The 21,919-nt window shown below is 50.5% G+C and overlaps 1 protein-coding gene across 3 annotated transcripts in view; it reads right to left on the reverse strand.

Annotated features, from left to right (window-relative positions):
* col27a1b (collagen, type XXVII, alpha 1b) overlaps positions 1 to 21,919 on the reverse strand; it is a 591,032-nt gene that overhangs the window by 269,278 nt on the left and 299,835 nt on the right. For all 3 annotated transcript variants that reach the window (XM_059993655.1, XM_059993656.1, XM_059993657.1), the window contains one exon: positions 286 to 339. In XM_059993655.1, the coding sequence (XP_059849638.1) occupies positions 286 to 339 (54 nt within the window). The remainder of the gene's footprint in view (positions 1 to 285; positions 340 to 21,919) is intronic.

Here is a 21,919-nt window from a genome sequence, read left to right on the forward strand (position 1 = left end):
TTTGCAGAATGCCTGAGAAACGGGTATTGAGCAAATAAATTACGGGAGCAGTGACTTTTGATCTGAATCTTCAAATCAAAAGAAGGAAAATATTGTGGTTACATCAAACATTTGTATCAAAGAGTGTGGAATAGCATTAATACAGAAACACTTCTACACAGTTCTGAAGCTGAAATATATAAAAAGCTGCATCAAGTAAATTGCAAGGTTTAGAACGGCTGTGATATTTTTAAAAAGTGACATGTATATCCAAATAGCAAGAATGAGAAATAATCAAATACTCACAGGTATCCCAATTTTCCCCCTCATTCCAGGCAAACCCTGTAATCCTGGATTACCCTGTAGTGAAACAACAGCAAATTTACTGATTCAGAGTAATTTAGTTAACATTAACGATTTATGCTTCCGATCGCAAAATTTTCCTCAATAACCATTAAGTACAGAACACTAATTTCTAATATAGTGAAAAAAATTATTCAAGTAATTTCATCTGCATATTGGTCACAGCAGTAAAAGTTGTGCATTTAAACATAATAAAAGTTAGAAGTAACTTTTACCTGTTACTGAATGGAGTGCATTAATATTATTGCTTCTTGTTTCTGAGTCAAATAATACCACCAAAAAAACTGGATCAATAATATCAGGTACTCGCCTGGGAATTGTGGTGTATTAATAAACCTGTTTGATTCCTAGGGGAGTGAAGAATAATGGGAACCCCCATACTCACCATTATCCATGAACAAAGCAAGAAGATATGATCGCCTGAATAGTCTCTTTGATTTCATGACCTATCAGGATGGAGCTAATTTAACAATAATCATAACTCATACAACAGTACAGCATTGCACAGGACATTCAGCCCATGAGTTTGTGCTGAACTTTTTACCAGTTTATATTAACTGTCCTCATCCTGTGTATCATCCACATCCACCTGTTCTCTTCTTATTCATGTGTCTATCTGAAAGCCTCTTAAGCTCTAATAAACTGCTTAATCCCACTACTACCCTTGGTAACTCATTCCAGGCAACTATCACTCTCTGTGTAAAAACCTTCTCCCCTCTAACCTTAAAAGCATGTCCTCTGGTGTTTGACATTTCTACCCTGGCAAACAGTTTCTGAATGCCGACCCTATCTATGCTTCTCATTATTTTAAAAACGTCCATTAGGTCTCCGCTCAAGCCTCCACCACTCTAGGAAGTCTAAACCCAAGTTTATTTGACCTTTCCTTGTAGTTCATACTCTCTAATCCAGGCAGCATTCTGGTAAAGTTCTTCTGCACCCTTTCAACTCTACACACCCTTTCTATAATGGAGTGATCAGAAATGGACACAATGTGCAGTCTGACTGAAGTTTGATACAGGTGCAACATGACTTCATTTGTCAAATCTCGTACCACGCAAGCATTCCATGTGCCTTCATTACCACCTTATGCAAATGCACAGTCACTTTCAGTGAACTGTGGACCTGGACCCTAAGATCCTTCTGTAAGTCAAAGCTATTAAGGGGCCTACCATTAACTATATATTTGACCTTCCAAAGTGCAACACCTCATACTTTCCTGCATTAATCTCCACCTGCCACTTCTCTAGCTATATGTGTAACTTATTTATGTCCCACTGCATTCTTTTATAGTCCCTTATATATTGTCCACAAGTCTACCAATCCTGGTGTTAACTGCAAACTTGCTTATCCACCTATATACATATTCATCAAGGTTATTGATACACGCTACAGAGATTCCAGCACCTCTGGTCACAGACCTCCTGCCAGAATTGCAGCTTTTTATGGGCAAGTCAGTCCCCTGTATCCTCAACACCAAAACTGTCCAACACATCACTGGCACCAGCCGACCCTCCACACAGACAGGTGCCAAAAAAGGGCCAGAAACATCATGAAGGATCCCACCCACCCTGTCCTTGGGTTGCTTGGTCCCACTCCCATCAGGGAGGAGTCTAAAACAGTTACTTTCCCCTAGCAGTAACTTTCCCCTGATCAACACCTCCCTCGACTAACCCATCCCTCCACACCCCAAACCATCACTACTTTATCATTTCCTGTAAATCACCTGTAAGACTCTCCTTACTTTATGGACATACAATCAAGCTATATTTATATATTTACATCTACTGTTGTTTTTTTTACTATTATTGTTGCTTTTTTGTGCTATTGGATGCCAACTAACACTTATTTAATTCTCCTTCATGTTCGTGCACTGGGTCTGCACGGTAGTGTAGGGGCTAGCACAGGCTTTACTGCATCCTGGATTTAATTCCTGCCACCTCCAGAAAGGAGTTTGTACATTCTTCATATGACCGCATGGGTTTCCTCTGAGGTGTTCTGGTTTCCTGCCACAGCAAGACGTTCTGGCTGGTAGGTTAACTGGTGATTGTGACTAGGCTGGGATTAATTCCAGGGAACTGCAGGGCAGTGAGGCTCAAAGGGCTGGAAGGGCCCATTCTGCACTGTATCCTAATAAATAAAATGACATTAAACAATCTTCTATTCAATTTCAGTTTCCTGGGTCCTACTCCGTGGTTTCATCAATATAAATAATGCTCCAAAACCATCAGACTATTTACAGTGCAGACCCATCCACTAAGTGCATTTTTTAAATAATTTGATGAGTTTCCCTGAGATAAACATTTCCATTTTTGAAAATGCTGTGCCAGCTATATTCAGGGGCAAGTAAAATTTTAAAAAAATGTCTTGAATTACTTGATGCTAGCAATAGTGGCATGATTCATTTTGATTAATAGAGGTTAGATGTATTTCCCTTTATTGGTTGGATCTTAGTCTTATTAAACTAAGTTAATAATAATATTTCACAGAATAGATGGTGAAAAGGTCAAACAGCTCCCTCTGTAATCAGTATAGTTAAATACAGTTTATCAATATGGTAAGTACTAGAAGTAACTTAAAGCAGAAATGGAGCATTTCTCCGAGTCGATTACACACTAGTAGTTTGGGTGTGAAAATATATTTAAACATCTATGATAAATTAATCTAAGTCTAGCAGCTAGTTTGAATCTTCACCATTCCTGCACAGCAGCTTCTCATAATAGGGATTCTTATTGGAATTAAATCTTTCATTCACTCTCTGCATAAAATCCCTTGTAGCAGTGGAATACAAATATAGACTAATTTAATTTTAGTACTTATTTGTTTCCTTCACTAAAGTTCCAACGTTTCAAGTTGACATGAATGCTTTTGATATTTTCCCATAATAACTAAATATAGTAAATTAATGACAGCACATTTACAAAAAACAATTCATCTTGAAATAATAACTTGCCTTCTGGGATTAGCCTTATCCAAAGCTTGTTTTAATATTTCCTGTGCCATCACAAAATGCTAGGAAAACAATCCTTCATCAAATGACAATGGTAAGGCAGACTTCCAGTCTTCTCAGAGCCCTTCCTGTACCCTATACATCATTCCTCATCTGCACCTGAATGCTAGTAACTTTTTAAGTTGTTTTAGAATACATAATATTGATATTAATTATGAACAATCTGCTACAAATGGGATTTTTCTTGATGACAACAATTAAAAGTCAGCATCTCCAAATGTAAGTTGCAAAGTCAGATCAATTTATCCCTATCAGAATTTATAGAAAAATAATTATGCAGGACATTGTCCATTTAGATTCCACTCACAAGGTTCTGAACTAAAAAGTCAGTCCACATGGCATTCATTCATGAATACAGCCCCTGTTTCTGATATCCCTGACCATTTCTCAATCAAAGTGAATTATTTTCTTTACATAGTCTGATGAAACTGTGGTATATAAACTAGTAGCTATGGCTTGTAATATGAATGAATTCCAGCAAACCACAAATTCATAAATTCTAGTACACAATCATTTTTAAAGGTGGAAGGTTAGAAAAACTCTGAGGCTGATGCCCATTAATATAGCTCAAATTTAACACAGCTGATGCCTATTCATTATTTAATACTACATCATGAAAACCATATTATCCCTTTAACCAGAAATATATTTGTAACTGTTCCAATAGAGAAGCAACTCTTCCTTCACATAGCACCAAAGGTAGTATCCTAAGTAGGCTTCGCTTGTGCTAACTTAAACAAAACAGATCCTAGGAGATTTCCACATAACTATTGCTGTGCCCTCTACATAACTGAAAGTTTAGGAAAGTTGGTCACAAGAACTGAAGGAGAAATTTATTTTAGAGATGCAGCATGGTAATAGGCCATTCTGGCTCAATGAGCCCGCACTGCCCAATTACCCCCAAGTGATCAATTAACCTATTAACCTGTACATGTTGGAATGTGGGAGGAAACTGGAGCACCCAGAGGAAACACACACAGTCATGGGGAGAACATACAAATTCTTTCTAGGCAGCAGTGGGAACTGACACCGGGTCACTCACATTGCAAAGCTAACTGCTATGACATTCCTCCCACCTTTAATCCACCAGATGAGTGCAGAACATCAGTCAAGTATTTTGAAAACTGCTCCTTCTCTTGTATCAAAAAGCACCAAGAAGCCCGTGAACAGCAATGTTGTAAGACCAACCCAATTCTCCCTCTTAAGTTATTTATCATATTGGTTTGGATATTTATATTGTTCCTCTTTTGCTACTGATTAGTTACCCAACATCACTGTCAGTACAAAGCCTTCAACAGCTCAAAGGAGAGAATTATCTCTATCGTTTCATGGCATCCAGAGTTGGGAAATAAATGTGGCTACGCAAGTGATGAGCCCACTGTTATCGCCAGCTCGCTCCTACCCCACTGGAACTTAGAGTTCCTGACATTGCTCAACACTGTTAAATAAGGGAGAGGGCTCAGCTGAAATATGACACAAACTCCAGGTTTGGTGATTTTACACCACTGCACAAATTCAGAATCTATGTATCTTAGCAGATACAAAACTCAGCTGTTGGTATTTTTGCATATTTTGAAATTCCTGGTGGTGTGATGTGGAGTGGTGATCAGGAGTGATGGTGTGGAGTGGTGGTGCAGAGTGGTGATGAGGAGTGACGGTGTGGAGTAATGCTGTGCAGTGACGTTGTGGAGTGATGGTGTAGAGTGACGGTGTGGAGTGATGGTGTGGAGAGGTGGTGTGGAGTGGTGGTGTGGAGTGGTGCTGTAGAGTGATGGTGTGGAGTGATGGTGTAGAGTGACGGTGTGGAGTGATGGTGTGGAATGGTGGTGTGGAGTGGTGGTGTGGAGTGGTGGTGTGGAGTGATGGTGTGGAATGGTGGTGTGGAGTGGTGGTGTGGAGTGGTGGTGTGGAGTGGTGGTGTGGAGTGATGATGTGGACTGATGATTTGGAGTGATGGTGTGGAGTTGTTGGTGTGGGGTGGTCGTGTGGGTTGTTAGTATGGGGTGGTGGTGTGGACTGATGGTGTGGAGTAGTGCTGTGGAGTGGTGGTGTGGGGTGGTCGTGTGGGTTGTTAGTATGGGGTGGTGGTGTGGACTGATGGTGTGGAGTAGTGCTGTGGAGTGGTGGTGTGGAGTGGAGGTGTGGAGTGGTGGTCTGGAGTGATGCTGTGTAGTGACATTGTGGAGTGGTCATCTGGAGTGATGGTGTGGAGTGACAGTGTGGAGTGGTGGTGTGGAGTGACGATGTGGAGTAATGGTGTGGAGTGGTGGTGTGGAGTGATGGTGTGGAGTGACAGTGTGGAGTGGTGGTGTGGAGTGACGATGTGGAGTAATGGTGTGGAGTGGTGGTGTGGAGTGATGGTGTGGAGTGATGGTGTGGAGTGGTGGTGTGGAGTGGTGGTGTGGAGTGATGGTGTGGAGTGGTGGTGTGGAGTGATGGTGTGGAGTGATGGTGTGGAGTGATGGTGTGGAGTGGTGGTGTGGAGTGGTGGTGTGGAGTGATGGTGTGGAGTGATGGTGTGGAGTGATGGTGTGGAGTGATGGTGTGGATTGGTGGTGTGGATTGGTGGTGTGGAATGGTGGTGTGGAGTGATGGTGTGGAGTGGTGTGCAGTGTCATTATGGAGTGATGGTATGGGGTGGTAGTATGGAGTGGTGGTGTGGAGTGATGGTGTGGAATCGTGGTTTGGAGTGACGGTGTGGAGACTTGGTGTGGAGTGGTGGTGTGGACTGATGGTGTGGAGTCGTGGTTTGGAGTGATGGTGTGGAGACTTGGTGCGGAGTGATGGTGTGGGGTGGTCGTGTGGGTTGTTAGTACGGGGTGGAGGTGTGGACTGATGGTGTGGAGTGATGGTCTGCAGTGATGTTGTGGAGTGATGGTGTGGAGTGGTGGTGTGGAGTGGTGGTGTGGAGTGATGGTGTGGAGTGGTGGTGTGGAGTGATGGTGTGGAGTGATGGTGTGGACTGATGGTGTGGAGTGGTGGTGTGGAGTGATGGTGTGGAGTGGTGGTATGGGGTGGTAGTATGGAGTGGTGGTGTGGAGTGATGGTGTGGAGTGATGGTGTGGAGTGATGGTATGGGGTGGTAGTATAGAGTGGTGGTGTGGAGTGATGGTGTGGAATCGTGGTTTGGAGTGACGGTGTGGAGACTTGGTGTGGAGTGGTGGTGTGGACTGATGGTGTGGAGTCGTGGTTTGGAGTGATGGTGTGGAGACTTGGTGCGGAGTGATGGTGTGGGGTGGTCGTGTGGGTTGTTAGTACGGGGTGGTGGTGTGGACTGATGGTGTGGAGTGATGGTCTGCAGTGATGTTGTGGAGTGATGGTGTGGAGCGGTGGTGTGAAGTGGTGGTGTGGAGTGATGGTGTGGAGTGGTGGTGTGGAGTGATGGTGTGGAGTGATGGTGTGGACTGATGGTGTGGAGTGATGGTCCGCAGTGATGTTGTGGAGTGATGGTGTGGAGTGGTGGTGTGGAGTGATGGTGTGGAGTGATGGTGTGGAGTGGTGGTGTGGAGTGGTGGTGTGGAGTGATGGTGTGGAGTGATGGTGTGGAGTGATGGTGTGGATTGGTGGTGTGGATTGGTGGTGTGGATTGGTGGTGTGGAATGGTGGTGTGGAGTGATGGTGTGGAGTGATGGTCCGCAGTGATGTTGTGGAGTGATGGTGTGGAGTGGTCGTGTGGGTTGTTAGTACGGGGTGGTGGTGTGGACTGATGGTGTGGAGTGATGGTCTGCAGTGATGTTGTGGAGTGATGGTGTGGAGTGGTGGTGTGGACTGATGGTGTGGAGTGATGGTCCGCAGTGATGTTGTGGAGTGATGGTGTGGAGTGATGGTCCGCAGTGATGTTGTGGAGTGATGGTGTGGGGTGGTCGTGTGGGTTGTTAGTACGGGGTGGTGGTGTGGACTGATGGTGTGGAGTGATGGTCTGCAGTGATGTTGTGGAGTGATGGTGTGGAGTGGTGGTGTGGAGTGGTGGTGTGGAGTGATGGTGTGGAGTGATGGTGTGGAGTGATGGTGTGGATTGGTGGTGTGGATTGGTGGTGTGGAATGGTGGTGTGGAGTGATGGTGTGGAGTGATGGTCCGCAGTGATGTTGTGGAGTGATGGTGTGGAGTGGTGGTGTGGAGTGGTGGTGTGGAGTGATGGTGTGGAGTGATGGTGTGGAGTGGTGTTGTGGAGTGATAGTGTGGAGCGGTGGTGTGGAGTGGTGGTGTGGAGTGGTGTGCAGTGTCATTATGGAGTGATGCTGTGGAGTGATTGCCTGGAGCGATGGTGTGGAGTGATAGTGTGGAGTGATGGTGTGGGGTGGTAGTAGAGAGTGATGGTGTGGACTGATGATGTGGAGCGATGGTGTGGAGTGATGGTGTGGAGTGATGGTATGGAGTGATGGTGTGGAGCGATGGTGTGGAATGATGGTATGGAGTGATGTTGTGGAGTTGTGGTTTGGAGTGATGGTGTGGAGACTTGGTGTGGAGTGATGGTGTGGGGTGGTCGTGTGGGGTGTTAGTATGGGGTGGTGGTGTAGACTGATGGTGTGGAGTGATGGTCTAGAGTGATGTTGTGAAGTGATGGTGTGGATTGGTTGTATGCAGTGGTGGTCTGGAGTGCTGGTGTGAAGTGATGTTGTGGACTGGTGGGCTGGAGAGATGGTGTGGAGTGATGCTGTGGACTGGTGGTGTGGATTGATGGTGTTGAGTGATATTGTGGAGTGGTGGTGTGGAGTGGTGGTGTGGAGTGGTGGTGTGGAGTGATGGTGTGGAGTAGTGCTGTGGAGTGGTGGTGTGGAGTGGAGGTGTGGAGTGATGCTGTGCAGTGACGTTGTGGAGTGGTCATCTGGAGTGATGGTGTGGAGTGACAGTGTGGAGTGGTGGTGTGGAGTGATGATGTGGAGTAATGGTGTGGAGTGGTGGTGTGGAGTGATGGTGTGGAGTGATGGTATGGAGTTTTGGTGTGGAGTGGTGGTGTGGAGTGATGCTGTGGGGTGGTCGTGTGGGGTGTTAGTATGGGGTGGTGGTGTGGACTGATGGTGTGGAGTAGTGGTCTGGAGTGATGGTGTGCAGTGGTGTTGTGGAGTTTTGGTGTGGAGTGGTGGTGTGGAGTTTTGGTGTGGAGTGGTGGTGCGGAGTGATGGTGTGGGGTGGTGGTGTGGAGTGAAGGAGTGGAGTGATGGTGTGCAGTGATGGTGTGGAGTTGTGGTGTGGTGTTGTGATGTGGAGTAATGGTGTGGAGTGGTGGTGTGGAGTGGTGGTGTGGAGTGGTGGTGTGTTGTGATGGTGTGGAGTGATGGTGTGGAGTGGTGGTGTGGAGTGATGGTGTGGAGTGGTGGTGTGGAGTGATGGTGTGGACTGGTGGTGTGAAGTGGTGGTGTGGATTGATGGTGTGGAGTGGTAATGTGGAGTGGTGTGCAGTGACATTATGGAGTGATGGTGTGGAGTGATTGCCTGGAGCGATGGTGTGGAGTGATGGTGTGGAGTGATGGTGTGGAGCGATGGTGTGGGGTGGTAGTATGGAGTGATGGTGTGGACTGGTAGTAGAGAGTGATGGTGTGGACTGATGATGTGGAGCGATGGTGTGGAGTGATGGTGTGGAGTGATGGTATGGAGTGATGGTGTGGAGCGATGGTGTGGAATGATGGTATGGAGTGATGTTGTGGAGTGGTAGTATGGAGTGATGGTATGGACTGATGGTGTGGAGCGATGGTGTGGAGTCGTGGTTTGGAGTGATGGTGTGGAGACTTGGTGTGGAGTGATGGTGTGGGGTGGTCGTGTTGGGTGTTAGTATGGGGTGGTGGTGTGGACTGATGGTGTGTAGTGATGGTCTAGAGTGATGTTGTGAAGTGATGGTGTGGATTGGTTGTATGCAGTGGTGGTCTGGAGTGATGGTGTGAAGTGATGTTGTGGACTGGTGGGCTGGAGTGATGGTGTGGAGTGATGCTGTGGACTGGTGGTGTGGATTGATGGTGTTGCGTGATGGTGTGGAGTGATGGTGTGGAGTCGTGGTTTGGAGTGGTGGTGTGGAGTGATGGTGTGGAGTGGTGGTGTGGATTAGTGCTGTGGAGTGGTGGTGTGGAGTGGTGGTGTGGAGTGGTGGTTTGGAGTGATGGTGCGGACTGATGATGTGGAGCGATGTTGTGGAGTGATGCTGTGGAGTGGTGGTGTAGAGTGATGCTGTGCAGTGACATTGTGGAGTGATGGTGTGGAGTGATGGTGTGGAGTGCTGGTGTGGAGTGGTAGTAAGGAGTGATGGTGTGGAGTGGTAGTATGGAGTGATGGTGTGGACTGACGGTGTGGAGTGATGGTGTGCAGTGACAGTGTGGAGTGATGGTGTGGAGTGGTGGTATGTAGTGGTGGTGAGGAGACTTGGTGTGCTGTGGTAGTGTGGAGTGATGGTGTGGACTGATGGTGTGGAGCGATGGAGTGGAGTCGTGGTTTGGAGTGATGGTATGGAGTTTTGGTGTGGAGTGGTGGTGCGGAGTGATGCAGTGGGGTGGTCGTGTGGGGTGTTAGTATGGGGTGGTGGTGTGGACTGATGGTGTGGAGTAGTGGTCTGGAGTGATGGTGTGCAGTGGTGTTGTGGAGTGGTCATCTGGAGTGATGGTGTGGAGTGACAGTGTGGAGTGGTGGTGTGGAGTGACGAAGTGGAGTAATGGTGTGGAGTGGTGGTGTGGAGTGATGGTGTGGAGTAGTGGTTTGGAGTGACGGTGTGGAGACTTGGTGTGGAGTGGTGGTGTGGAGTGATGGTGTGGACTGATGGTGTTGAGTGATGGTGTGGAGCCGTGGTTCGGAGTGACGGTTTGGAGACTTGGTGTGGAGTGGTGGTGTGGAGTGATGGTGTGGTCTGATGGTGTGGAGCGATGGAGTGGAGTCGTGGTTTGGAGTGATGGTATGGAGTTTTGGTGTGGAGTGGTGGTGCGGAGTGATGGTGTGGGGTGGTCGTGTGGGTTGTTAGTATGGGGTGGTGGTGTGGACTGATGGTGTGGAGTGATGGTCTGGAGTGATGTTGTGGAGTGATGGTGTGGAGTGGTGGTGTGGAGTGGTGGTGTGGAGTGGTGTTGTGTTGTGATGGTGTGGAGTGATGGTGTGCAGTGATGTTGTGGAGTGATGGTGTGGACTGGTGGTGTGGAGTGGTGGTGTGGATTGATGGTGTGGAATGGTGGTGTGGAGCGATGGAGTGGAGTCGTGGTTTGGAGTGATGGTGTGCAGTGATGTTGTGGAGTGATGGTGTGGACTGGTGGTGTGGAGTGGTGGTGTGGATTGATGGTGTGGAATGGTGGTGTGGATTGATGGTGTCGAGTGATGGTGTGGATTGATGGTGTGGAGTGGTGCTGCGGAGTGATGGCGTGAAGTGGTGGTGTGCAGTGATGGTGTGGAGTGATGGTGTGGAGTGGTAGTATGGAGTGGTGCTGCGGAGTGATGGTGTGGAGTGGTAGTATGGAGTGATGGTGTGGACTGGTAGTAGAGAGTGATGGTGTGGACTGATGATGTGATGGTGTGGAGTGATGGTATGGAGTGATGGTGTGGAGCGATGGTGTGGAATGATGGTATGGAGTGATGTTGTGGAGTGGTAGTATGGAGTGATGGTATGGACTGATGGTGTGGAGCGATGGTGTGGAGTCGTGGTTTGGAGTGATGGTGTGGAGACTTGGTGTGGAGTGATGGTGTGGGGTGGTCGTGTTGGGTGTTAGTATGGGGTGGTGGTGTGGACTGATGGTGTGTAGTGATGGTCTAGAGTGATGTTGTGAAGTGATGGTGTGGATTGGTTGTATGCAGTGGTGGTCTGGAGTGATGGTGTGAAGTGATGTTGTGGACTGGTGGGCTGGAGTGATGGTGTGGAGTGATGCTGTGGACTGGTGGTGTGGATTGATGGTGTTGAGTGATGGTGTGGAGTGATGGTGTAGAGTCGTGGTTTGGAGTGGTGGTGTGGAGTGGTGGTGTGGAGTGATGGTGTGGAGTAGTGCTGTGGAGTGGTGGTGTGGAGTGATGGTGTGGAGTGGTGGTGTGGATTAGTGCTGTGGAGTGGTGGTGTGGAGTGGTGGTGTGGAGTGGTGGTTTGGAGTGATGGTGCGGACTGATGATGTGGAGCGATGTTGTGGATTAGTGCTGTGGAGTGGTGGTGTAGAGTGATGCTGTGCAGTGACATTGTGGAGTGATGGTGTGGAGTGATGGTGTGGAGTGCTGGTGTGGAGTGGTAGTAAGGAGTGATGGTGTGGAGTGGTAGTATGGAGTGATGGTGTGGACTGACGGTGTGGAGTGATGGTGTGCAGTGACAGTGTGGAGTGATGGTGTGGAGTGGTGGTATGTAGTGGTGGTGTGGAGACTTGGTGTGCTGTGGTAGTGTGGAGTGATGGTGTGGACTGATGGTGTGGAGCGATGGAGTGGAGTCGTGGTTTGGAGTGATGGTATGGAGTGATGGTATGGAGTTTTGGTGTGGAGTGGTGGTGTGGAGTGATGCTGTGGGGTGGTCGTGTGGGGTGTTAGTATGGGGTGGTGGTGTGGATTGATGGTGTGGAGTAGTGGTCTGGAGTGATGGTGTGCAGTGGTGTTGTGGAGTGGTCATCTGGAGTGATGGTGTGGAGTGACAGTGTGGAGTGGTGGTGTGGAGTGACGAAGTGGAGTAATGGTGTGGAGTGGTGGTGTGGAGTGATGGTGTGGAGTAGTGGTTTGGAGTGACGGTGTGGAGACTTGGTGTGGAGTGGTGGTGTGGAGTGATGGTGTGGACTGATGGTGTTGAGTGATGGTATGGAGCCGTGGTTCGGAGTGACGGTTTGGAGACTTGGTGTGGAGTGGTGGTGTGGAGTGATGGTGTGGTCTGATGGTGTGGAGCGATGGAGTGGAGTCGTGGTTTGGAGTGATGGTGTGCAGTGATGTTGTGGAGTGATGGTGTGGACTGGTGGTGTGGAGTGGTGGTGTGGATTGATGGTGTGGAATGGTGGTGTGGATTGATGGTGTCGAGTGATGGTGTGGATTGATGGTGTGGAGTGGTGCTGCGGAGTGATGGCGTGAAGTGGTGGTGTGCAGTGATGGTGTGGAGTGATGGTGTGGAGTGGTAGTATGGAGTGGTGCTGCGGAGTGATGGTGTGGAGTGGTAGTATGGAGTGATGGTGTGGACTGGTAGTAGAGAGTGATGGTGTGGACTGATGATGTGATGGTGTGGAGTGATGGTATGGAGTGATGGTGTGGAGCGATGGTGTGGAATGATGGTATGGAGTGATGTTGTGGAGTGGTAGTATGGAGTGATGGTATGGACTGATGGTGTGGAGCGATGGTGTGGAGTCGTGGTTTGGAGTGATGGTGTGGAGACTTGGTGTGGAGTGATGGTGTGGGGTGGTCGTGTTGGGTGTTAGTATGGGGTGGTGGTGTGGACTGATGGTGTGTAGTGATGGTCTAGAGTGATGTTGTGAAGTGATGGTGTGGATTGGTTGTATGCAGTGGTGGTCTGGAGTGATGGTGTGAAGTGATGTTGTGGACTGGTGGGCTGGAGTGATGGTGTGGAGTGATGCTGTGGACTGGTGGTGTGGATTGATGGTGTTGAGTGATGGTGTGGAGTGATGGTGTAGAGTCGTGGTTTGGAGTGGTGGTGTGGAGTGGTGGTGTGGAGTGATGGTGTGGAGTAGTGCTGTGGAGTGGTGGTGTGGAGTGATGGTGTGGAGTGGTGGTGTGGATTAGTGCTGTGGAGTGGTGGTGTGGAGTGGTGGTGTGGAGTGGTGGTTTGGAGTGATGGTGCGGACTGATGATGTGGAGCGATGTTGTGGAGTGATGCTGTGGAGTGGTGGTGTAGAGTGATGCTGTGCAGTGACATTGTGGAGTGATGGTGTGGAGTGATGGTGTGGAGTGCTGGTGTGGAGTGGTAGTAAGGAGTGATGGTGTGGAGTGGTAGTATGGAGTGATGGTGTGGACTGACGGTGTGGAGTGATGGTGTGCAGTGACAGTGTGGAGTGATGGTGTGGAGTGGTGGTATGTAGTGGTGGTGAGGAGACTTGGTGTGCTGTGGTAGTGTGGAGTGATGGTGTGGACTGATGGTGTGGAGCGATGGAGTGGAGTCGTGGTTTGGAGTGATGGTATGGAGTTTTGGTGTGGAGTGGTGGTGCGGAGTGATGCAGTGGGGTGGTCGTGTGGGGTGTTAGTATGGGGTGGTGGTGTGGACTGATGGTGTGGAGTAGTGGTCTGGAGTGATGGTGTGCAGTGGTGTTGTGGAGTGGTCATCTGGAGTGATGGTGTGGAGTGACAGTGTGGAGTGGTGGTGTGGAGTGACGAAGTGGAGTAATGGTGTGGAGTGGTGGTGTGGAGTGATGGTGTGGAGTAGTGGTTTGGAGTGACGGTGTGGAGACTTGGTGTGGAGTGGTGGTGTGGAGTGATGGTGTGGACTGATGGTGTTGAGTGATGGTGTGGAGCCGTGGTTCGGAGTGACGGTTTGGAGACTTGGTGTGGAGTGGTGGTGTGGAGTGATGGTGTGGTCTGATGGTGTGGAGCGATGGAGTGGAGTCGTGGTTTGGAGTGATGGTATGGAGTTTTGGTGTGGAGTGGTGGTGCGGAGTGATGGTGTGGGGTGGTCGTGTGGGTTGTTAGTATGGGGTGGTGGTGTGGACTGATGGTGTGGAGTGATGGTCTGGAGTGATGTTGTGGAGTGATGGTGTGGAGTGGTGGTGTGGAGTGGTGGTGTGGAGTGGTGTTGTGTTGTGATGGTGTGGAGTGATGGTGTGCAGTGATGTTGTGGAGTGATGGTGTGGACTGGTGGTGTGGAGTGGTGGTGTGGATTGATGGTGTGGAATGGTGGTGTGGATTGATGGTGTCGAGTGATGGTGTGGATTGATGGTGTGGAGTGGTGCTGCGGAGTGATGGCGTGAAGTGGTGGTGTGCAGTGATGGTGTGGAGTGATGGTGTGGAGTGATCGTGTGGAGTGATGGTGTGGAGTGGTAATTTGGAGTGATGGTGTGGACTGGTAGTAGAGAGTGATGGTGTGGACTGATGATGTGATGGTGTGGAGTGATGGTATGGAGTGATGGTGTGGAGCGATGGTGTGGAATGATGGTATGGAGTGATGTTGTGGAGTGGTAGTATGGAGTGATGGTATGGACTGACGGTGTGGAGCGATGGTGTGGAGTCATGGTTTGGAGTGATGGTGTGGGGTGGTGGTGTGGAGTGACGGTATGTAGTGGTGGTGTGGAGACTTGGTGTGCAGTGGTGGTGTGGAGTGATGCTGTGGGGTGGTCGTGTGGGGTGTTAGTATGGGGTGGTGGTGTGGACTGATGGTGTGGAGTAGTGGTCTGGAGTGATGGTGTTCAGTGGTGTTGTGGAGTGGTCATCTGGAGTGATGGTGTGGAGTGACAATGTGGAGTGGTGGTGTGGAGTGACGATGTGGAGTGGTGGTGTGGAGTGATGGTGTGGAGTGATGGTGTGGAGTGATGGTATGGGGTGGTAGTATGGAGTGATGGTGTGGAGTGATGGTGTGGAGTCATGGTTTGGAGTGACGGTGTGGAGACTTGGTGTGGAGTGGTGGTGTGGAGTGATGGTGTGGACTGATGGTGTTGAGTGATGGTGTGGAGTCGTGGTTCGGTGTGACGGTTTGGAGACTTGGTGTGCAGTGGTGGTGTGGACTGATGGTGTGGAGTCGTGGTTTGGAGTGATGGTGTGGAGACTTGGTGCGGAGTGATGGTGTGGGGTGGTCGTGTGGGTTGTTAGTATGGGGTGGTGGTGTGGACTGATGTTGTGGAGTGATGGTCTGGAGTGATGTTGTGGAATGATGATGTGGAGTGGTGGTGTGGAGTGGTGGTGTGTTATGATGGTGTGGAGTGATGGTGTTGAGTGATGGTGTGCAGTGATGGTGTGCAGTGATGTTGTGGAGTGATGGTGTGGAGTGGTAGTATGGACTGATGGTGTGGACTGATGGTGTGGAGTCGTGGTTTGGAGTGATGGTGTGGAGACTTGGTGCGGAGTGATGGTGTGGGGTGGTCGTGTGGGTTGTTAGTATGGGGTGGTGGTGTGGACTGATGTTGTGGAGTGATGGTGTGGAGTGGTGGTGTGGAGTGGTGGTGTGTTGTGATGTTGTGGAGTGATGGTGTGGAGTGGTGGTGTGGAGTGGTGGTGTGTTGTGATGGTGTGGAGTGATGGTGTGCAGTGATGTTGTGAAGTGATGGTGTGGACTGGTGGTGTGGAGTGGTGGTGTGGATTGATGGTGTGGAATGGTGGTGTGGATTGATGGTGTCGAGTGATGGTGTGGATTGATGGTGTGGAGTGGTGCTGCGGAGTGATGGCGTGAAGTGTTCGTGTGCAGTGATGGTGTGGAGTGATGGTGTGGAGTGGTAGTATGGAGTGATGGTGTGGAGTGATGGTGTGGAGTGGTAGTATGGAGTGATGGCGTGAAGTGGTGGTGTGCAGTGATGGTGTGGATTGATGGTGTGGAGTGGTGCTGCGGAGTGATGGTGTGGAGTGGTAGTATGGAGTGATGGTGTGGACTGGTAGTAGAGAGTGATGGTGTGGACTGATGATGTGATGGTGTGGAGTGATGGTATGGAGTGATGGTGTGGAGCGATGGTGTGGAATGATGGTATGGAGTGATGTTGTGGAGTGGTAGTATGGAGTGATGGTATGGACTGACGGTGTGGAGCGATGGTGTGGAGTCATGGTTTGGAGTGATGGTGTGGGGTGGTGGTGTGGAGTGACGGTATGTAGTGGTGGTGTGGAGACTTGGTGTGCAGTGGTGGTGTGGAGTGATGCTGTGGGGTGGTCGTGTGGGGTGTTAGTATGGGGTGGTGGTGTGGACTGATGGTGTGGAGTAGTGGTCTGGAGTGATGGTGTTCAGTGGTGTTGTGGAGTGGTCATCTGGAGTGATGGTGTGGAGTGACAATGTGGAGTGGTGGTGTGGAGTGACGATGTGGAGTGGTGGTGTGGAGTGATGGTGTGGAGTCATGGTGTGGAGTGATGGTATGGGGTGGTAGTATGGAGTGGTGGTGTGGAGTGATGGTGTGGAGTCATGGTTTGGAGTGACGGTGTGGAGACTTGGTGTGGAGTGGTGGTGTGGAGTGATGGTGTGGACTGATGGTGTTGAGTGATGGTGTGGAGTCGTGGTTCGGTGTGACGGTTTGGAGACTTGGTGTGGAGTGGTGGTGTGGACTGATGGTGTGGAGTCGTGGTTTGGAGTGATGGTGTGGAGACTTGGTGCGGAGTGATGGTGTGGGGTGGTCGTGTGGGTTGTTAGTATGGGGTGGTGGTGTGGACTGATGTTGTGGAGTGATGGTCTGGAGTGATGTTGTGGAATGATGATGTGGAGTGGTGGTGTGGAGTGGTGGTGTGTTATGATGGTGTGGAGTGATGGTGTTGAGTGATGGTGTGCAGTGATGGTGTGCAGTGATGTTGTGGAGTGATGGTGTGGAGTGGTAGTATGGACTGATGGTGTGGACTGATGGTGTGGAGTCGTGGTTTGGAGTGATGGTGTGGAGACTTGGTGCGGAGTGATGGTGTGGGGTGGTCGTGTGGGTTGTTAGTATAGGGTGGTGGTGTGGACTGATGTTGTGGAGTGATGGTGTGGAGTGGTGGTGTGGAGTGGTGGTGTGTTGTGATGTTGTGGAGTGATGGTGTGGAGTGGTGGTGTGGAGTGGTGGTGTGTTGTGATGGTGTGGAGTGATGGTGTGCAGTGATGTTGTGAAGTGATGGTGTGGACTGGTGGTGTGGAGTGGTGGTGTGGATTGATGGTGTGGAATGGTGGTGTGGATTGATGGTGTCGAGTGATGGTGTGGATTGATGGTGTGGAGTGGTGCTGCGGAGTGATGGCGTGAAGTGGTGGTGTGCAGTGATGGTGTGGAGTGATGGTGTGGAGTGGTAGTATGGAGTGATGGTGTGGAGTGATGGTGTGGAGTGATGGTGTGGAGTGATGGTGTGGAGTGGTAGTATGGAGTAATGGTGTGGACTGGTAGTAGAGAGTGATGGTGTGGACTGATGATGTGATGGTGTGGAGTGATGGTATGGAGTGATGATGTGGAGCGATGGTGTGGAATGATGGTATGGAGTGATGTTGTGGAGTGGTAGTATGGAGTGATGGTATGGACTGACGGTGTGGAGCGATGGTGTGGAGTCATGGTTTGGAGTGATGGTGTGGAGACTTGGTGTGGAGTGATGGTGTGGAGTGATGGTCTAGAGTGATGTTGTGAAGTGATGGTGTGGATTGGTTGTATGCAGTGGTGGTGTGGAGTGATGGTGTGAAGTGATGTTGTGGACTGGTGGGCTGGAGTGATGGTGTGGAGTGATGCTGTGGACTGGTGGTATGGATTGATGGTGTTGAGTGATGGAGTGGAGTCGAGGTTTGGAGTGGTGGTATGGAGTGATGGTGAGGAGTGATATTGTGGAGTGGTGGTCTGGAGTGATGGTGTGGACTGATGATGTGGAGCGATGTTGTGGAGCGATGCTGTGGAGTGGTGGTGTGGAGTGATGCTGTGCAGTGACATTGTGGAGTGATGGTATGGAGTGACGATGTGGAGTGATGGTGTGGAGTGACCGTGTGGAGTGATGGTGTGGAGTGATGGTGCAGAGTGGTAGTATGCAGTCATGGCGTGGAGGGGTGGAGTAGAGTGATGTTGTGGAGTGGTGGTGTGGAGTGACGGTGCGGGGTGATGGTGTGGAGTGATGATGTGGAGCGATGTTGTGGAGCGAAGCTGTGCAGTGACGTTGTGGAGTGATGGTGTGGAGTGACCGTGTGGAGTGATGGTGTGGAGTGATGGTGCGGAGTGGTAGTATGCAGTCATGGCGTGGAGGGTTGGAGTAGAGTGATGTTGTGGAGTGGTGGTGTGGAGCGATGTTGTGGAGCGATGCTGTGCAGTGACATTGTGGAGTGATGGTGTGGAGTGGTGGTTTTGACTGATGGTGTGGGGTGGTGGTGTGGACTGATGGTGTGGAGTGATGGTGTGGAGTGATGGTGCAGAGTTGTAGTATGCAGTCATGGCGTGGAGGGTTGGAGTAGAGTGATGTTGTGGAGTGGTGGTGTGGAGTGACGGTGCGGGGTGATGGTGTGGAGTGATGGTGTGGAGTGATGGTGTGCAATGACATTGTGGAGTGATGGTGTGGAGTGACGTTGTGGAGTGATGGTGTGGAGTGACCGTGTGGAGTGATGGTGTCGAGTGATGGTGTGGAGTGATGGTGCGGAGTGGTAGTATGCAGTCATGGTGTGGAGGAGTGGAGTAGAGTGATGCTGTGGAGTGGTGGTGTGGAGTGACGGTGTGGGGTGATGGTGTGGAGTGACGGTGTGGAGTGATGGTGTAGAGTGGTGACTGTAGTGGTGGTGTGTAGTGATGGTGTGGAGTGCTGGTGTGGAGTGATGGTGTGGAGTGATGGTGTGGAGTGGTAGTATGGACTGATGGTGTTGAGTGATGGTGTGGAGTCGTGGTTCGGAGTGACGGTTTGGAGAATTGGTGTGGAGTGGTGGTGTGGACTGATGGTGTGGAGTCGTGGTTTGGAGTGATGGTGTGGAGACTTGGTGCGGAGTGATGGTGTGGGGTGGTCGTGTGGGTTGTTAGTATGGGGTGGTGGTGTGGACTGATGGTGTGGAGTGATGGTCTGGAGTGATGTTGTGGAGTGATGGTGTGGAGTGATGGTGTGGAGTGATGGTGTGGAGTGATGGTCTGGAGTGATGTTGTGGAGTGATGGTGTGGAGTGGTGGTGTGGAGTGGTGGTGTGTTGTGATGGTGTGGAGTGATGGTGTGCAGTGATGTTGTGGAGTGATGGTGTGGACTGGTGGTGTGGAGTGGTGGTGTGGATTGATGGTGTGGAATGGTGGTGTGGATTGATGGTGTCGAGTGATGGTGTGGATTGATGGTGTGGAGTGGTGCTGCGGAGTGATGGCGTGAAGTGTTGGTGTGCAGTGATGGTGTGGAGTGATGGTGTGGAGTGGTAGTATGGAGTGATGGTGTGGACTGGTAGTAGAGAGTGATGGTGTGGACTGATGATGTGATGGTGTGGAGTGATGGTATGGAGTGATGATGTGGAGCGATGGTGTGGAATGATGGTATGGAGTGATGTTGTGGAGTGGTAGTATGGAGTGATGGTATGGACTGACGGTGTGGAGCGATGGTGTGGAGTCATGGTTTGGAGTGATGGTGTGGAGACTTGGTGTGGAGTGATGGTCTAGAGTGATGTTGTGAAGTGATGGTGTGGATTGGTTGTATGCAGTGGACGTGTGGAGTGATGGTGTGAAGTGATGTTGTGGACTGGTGGGCTGGAGTGATGGTGTGGACTGATGGTGTGGAGTGATGGTCTGCAGTGATGTTGTGGAGTGATGGTGTGGAGTGGTGGTGTGGAGTGGTGGTGTGGAGTGATGGTGTGGAGTGGTGGTGTGGAGTGATGGTGTGGAGTGATGGTGTGGACTGATGGTGTGGAGTGATGGTCCGCAGTGATGTTGTGGAGTGATGGTGTGGAGTGGTGGTGTGGAGTGGTGGTGTGGAGTGATGGTGTGGAGTGATGGTGTGGAGTGGTGGTGTGGAGTGGTGGTGTGGAGTGATGGTGTGGAGTGATGGTGTCGAGTGATGGTGTGGAGTGATGGTGTGGATTGGTGGTGTGGATTGGTGGTGTGGAATGGTGGTGTGGAGTGATGGTGTGGAGTGATGGTCCGCAGTGATGTTGTGGAGTGATGGTGTGGAGTGGTCGTGTGGGTTGTTAGTACGGGGTGGTGGTGTGGACTGATGGTGTGGAGTGATGGTCTGCAGTGATGTTGTGGAGTGATGGTGTGGAGTGATGGTGTGGAGTGGTGGTGTGGAGTGATGGTGTGGAGTGGTGGTGTGGAGTGATGGTGTGGAGTGATGGTGTGGACTGATGGTGTGGAGTGATGGTCCGCAGTGATGTTGTGGAGTGATGGTGTGGAGTGATGGTGTGGAGTGATGGTCCGCAGTGATGTTGTGGAGTGATGGTGTGGGGTGGTCGTGTGGGTTGTTAGTACGGGGTGGTGGTGTGGACTGATGGTGTGGAGTGATGGTCTGCAGTGATGTTGTGGAGTGATGGTGTGGAGTGGTGGTGTGGAGTGGTGGTGTGGAGTGATGGTGTGGAGTGGTGGTGTGGAGTGATGGTGTGGATTGATGGTGTGGACTGATGGTGTGGAGTGATGGTCCGCAGTGATGTTGTGGAGTGATGGTGTGGAGTGGTGGTGTGGAGTGGTGGTGTGGAGTGATGGTGTGGAGTGGTGGTGTGGAGTGGTGGTGTGGAGTGATGGTGTGGAGTGGTGGTGTGGAGTGATGGTGTGGATTGGTGGTGTGGATTGGTGGTGTGGAATGGTGGTGTGGAGTGATGGTGTGGAGTGATGGTGTGGAGTGATAGTCCGCAGTGATGTTGTGGAGTGATGGTGTGGAGTGGTGGTGTGGAGTGATGGTGTGGAGTGATGGTGTGGAGTGATGGTGTGGAGTGATGGTGTGGATTGGTGGTGTGGATTGGTGGTGTGGAGTGGTGTTGTGGAGTGATAGTGTGGAGCGGTGGTGTGGAGTGGTGGTGTAGAGTGGTGTGCAGTGTCATTATGGAGTGATGGTGTGGAGTGATTGCCTGGAGCGATGGTGTGGAGTGATAGTGTGGAGTGATGGTGTGGGGTGGTAGTAGAGAGTGATGGTGTGGACTGATGATGTGGAGCGATGGTGTGGAGTGATGGTGTGGAGTGATGGTATGGAGTGATGGTGTGGAGCGATGGTGTGGAATGATGGTATGGAGTGATGTTGTGGAGTTGTGGTTTGGAGTGATGGTGTGGAGACTTGGTGTGGAGTGATGGTGTGGGGTGGTCGTGTGGGGTGTTAGTATGGGGTGGTGGTGTAGACTGATGGTGTGGAGTGATGGTCTAGAGTGATGTTGTGAAGTGATGGTGTGGATTGTTTGTATGCAGTGGTGGTCTGGAGTGCTGGTGTGAAGTGATGTTGTGGACTGGTGGGCTGGAGAGATGGTGTGGAGTGATGCTGTGGACTGGTGGTGTGGAGTGATGGTCCGCAGTGATGTTGTGGAGTGATGGTGTGGGGTGGTCGTGTGGGTTGTTAGTACGGGGTGGTGGTGTGGACTGATGGTGTGGAGTGATGGTCTGCAGTGATGTTGTGGAGTGATGGTGTGGAGTGGTGGTGTGGAGTGGTGGTGTGGAGTGATGGTGTGGAGTGGTGGTGTGGAGTGATGGTGTGGATTGATGGTGTGGACTGATGGTGTGGAGTGATGGTCCGCAGTGATGTTGTGGAGTGATGGTGTGGAGTGGTGGTGTGGAGTGGTGGTGTGGAGTGATGGTGTGGAGTGGTGGTGTGGAGTGGTGGTGTGGAGTGATGGTGTGGAGTGGTGGTGTGGAGTGATGGTGTGGATTGGTGGTGTGGATTGGTGGTGTGGAATGGTGGTGTGGAGTGATGGTGTGGAGTGATGGTGTGGAGTGATGGTCCGCAGTGATGTTGTGGAGTGATGGTGTGGAGTGGTGGTGTGGAGTGGTGGTGTGGAGTGATGGTGTGGAGTGATGGTGTGGAGTGATGGTGTGGATTGGTGGTGTGGATTGGTGGTGTGGAGTGGTGTTGTGGAGTGATAGTGTGGAGCGGTGGTGTGGAGTGGTGGTGTGGAGTGGTGTGCAGTGTCATTAAGGAGTGATGGTGTGG

Source organism: Hypanus sabinus, chromosome 18, assembly GCF_030144855.1.
Source record: "Hypanus sabinus isolate sHypSab1 chromosome 18, sHypSab1.hap1, whole genome shotgun sequence".
Taxonomy (NCBI): Eukaryota; Metazoa; Chordata; class Chondrichthyes; order Myliobatiformes; family Dasyatidae; genus Hypanus; species Hypanus sabinus.